Consider the following 1,766-nt stretch of genomic DNA (forward strand, 5'->3'; position numbering starts at 1 on the left):
AAATATTTCTTTCCACTCTTCTTCAGTCCCGTGATTGCACCGGAGGTCTCGCGCAGTTGTGCAGAGATGGATAAAAGTCGCGCGGACGCTTCACAGCGATTCTCCGAAATTATTGAGCTCAATGTCGGAGGGCAAGTTTACGTTACGCGGCACTCAACTTTACTCTCCGTGCCCAATTCTTTGCTCTGGACCATGTTCAGTCAGAAGAAACCCGCGGAACTTACCACCGACAGCAAAGGACGCTTCTTTTTGGACAGGGACGGCTTTTTGTTCAGATATATTTTGGATTACTTGCGGGACCAGACTCTGGTTTTGCCCGACTACTTCAAAGAGAAGGCGAGCCTTCTTAAAGAGGCAGAATATTTTCAACTTCAAGAGCTGGCGAGACGCCTGAGACCGGCAGTCAGCAAAGAGAACTCTATCACCGAGGAGGTGTGCCAGAGCGACCCGGAGGAGGCTGCGCTCGCCGGCACGAGTATCACCAGCACCGGCCCTCGCTCACCGCTCACTCTGGACGCGAGAAAAACCGGCTACATAACCATCGGGTACAGGGGCTCCTACACCATAGGACGAGACATCCAACAGGACGCCAAATTTCGACGGGTGGCGAGAATCACCGTGTGCGGCAAAACGTCTCTCGCCAAAGAAGTTTTCGGGGAGACTCTGAACGAGAGCAGAGATCCCGACAGACTCCCAGAGAGATACACGTCTCGGTATTACCTGAAGTATAATTTCCTGGAGCAAGCCTTTGACAGGCTGGCGGAGGTGGGCTTCCACATGGTTGCTTGTAGCTCCACGGGCACCTGCGCGTACGCGAGTAACGACCCAAACGAGGACAAAATCTGGACGAGTTACACCGAGTACGTTTTTTGCAGGGAGTGAAGGGGACTCACTTTTGGGAACTGTTATTCAAACACTTTTCTCGGACACTCACCTTTCCATTCCTTGCGCACCACGAATGTGTAGTTTTGTGCCACAATGTCATATGTAAAGAAAAAAATAGGGACGCTGGGCAGACGTATTGTGCATATTTGTGTGTAAGTAATACATTAACAACAGCGGATCTCCAAAATCTGTCGTCTGTTCCCAGAACGCAAACAGCCACTGATGGCATTTCCCAGTATTTAACTACAATAGGTTTGGACTGGATGAAGCACAAAATGTAGCCTACTTTCAGTGATATGACCTTTTGAAATCAAATCAACCTTTATACTCAAGTTATTCATATTTTGTGATATTAAAAGTTCATTACATTCCTGCATTTATAAATTTCCCTCTGATTATATGGGATTATTAACAGTTTTGTTTTGATGTCTGTCAGCTTCACACACATAATAAACTAATCATGAAAGACATATTTGAATGCAGACTCTGAATAATGGTACATTGTATTTTGATTTGCGTGGCACACTGTATAATTAAAATACAAACAGTTAAATGTGTCCCACATCTAATTTGCATGGACGAACAAGCTACTTGCAACTAGTGAAAAACAAGCTGTGCTAGATTAAACCACAGTTGATATCATGTCAGAGATTGCGTGAAATGATAGAACAAAGATAAAAAGCACAGGAAATGTGCTGTGTGCTAACTAAACACCTTCGGTGGTGGTGCGAGAGTTGATTTAGTGCAGGCTCCAAAAAGGAGATGTGAATGTGAGTGGAGAAGAGACACTGTCTGTCCTGAGGAAACAGATGGACTACTAGGAGACAGAGAACAGGAACTAGCCCTGTGTCTGCCCTGCTGTGTACACACACCATATAAAG

At 45.8% G+C, this 1,766-nt stretch overlaps 1 protein-coding gene across 1 annotated transcript; it reads left to right on the top strand.

Annotated features, from left to right (window-relative positions):
* kctd12.2 (potassium channel tetramerisation domain containing 12.2) lies at positions 1-1,355 on the top strand. The gene has a single exon (XM_048196979.1). It carries the CDS (start codon positions 67-69, stop codon positions 880-882), a length of 816 nt encoding a protein of 271 aa, XP_048052936.1. The 5' UTR covers positions 1-66; the 3' UTR covers positions 883-1,355.
* The last annotated feature ends 411 nt before the right edge of the window (positions 1,356-1,766 follow it).

This window comes from Megalobrama amblycephala, linkage group LG7 (genome assembly GCF_018812025.1).
Source record: "Megalobrama amblycephala isolate DHTTF-2021 linkage group LG7, ASM1881202v1, whole genome shotgun sequence".
Classification (NCBI taxonomy): domain Eukaryota; kingdom Metazoa; phylum Chordata; class Actinopteri; order Cypriniformes; family Xenocyprididae; genus Megalobrama; species Megalobrama amblycephala.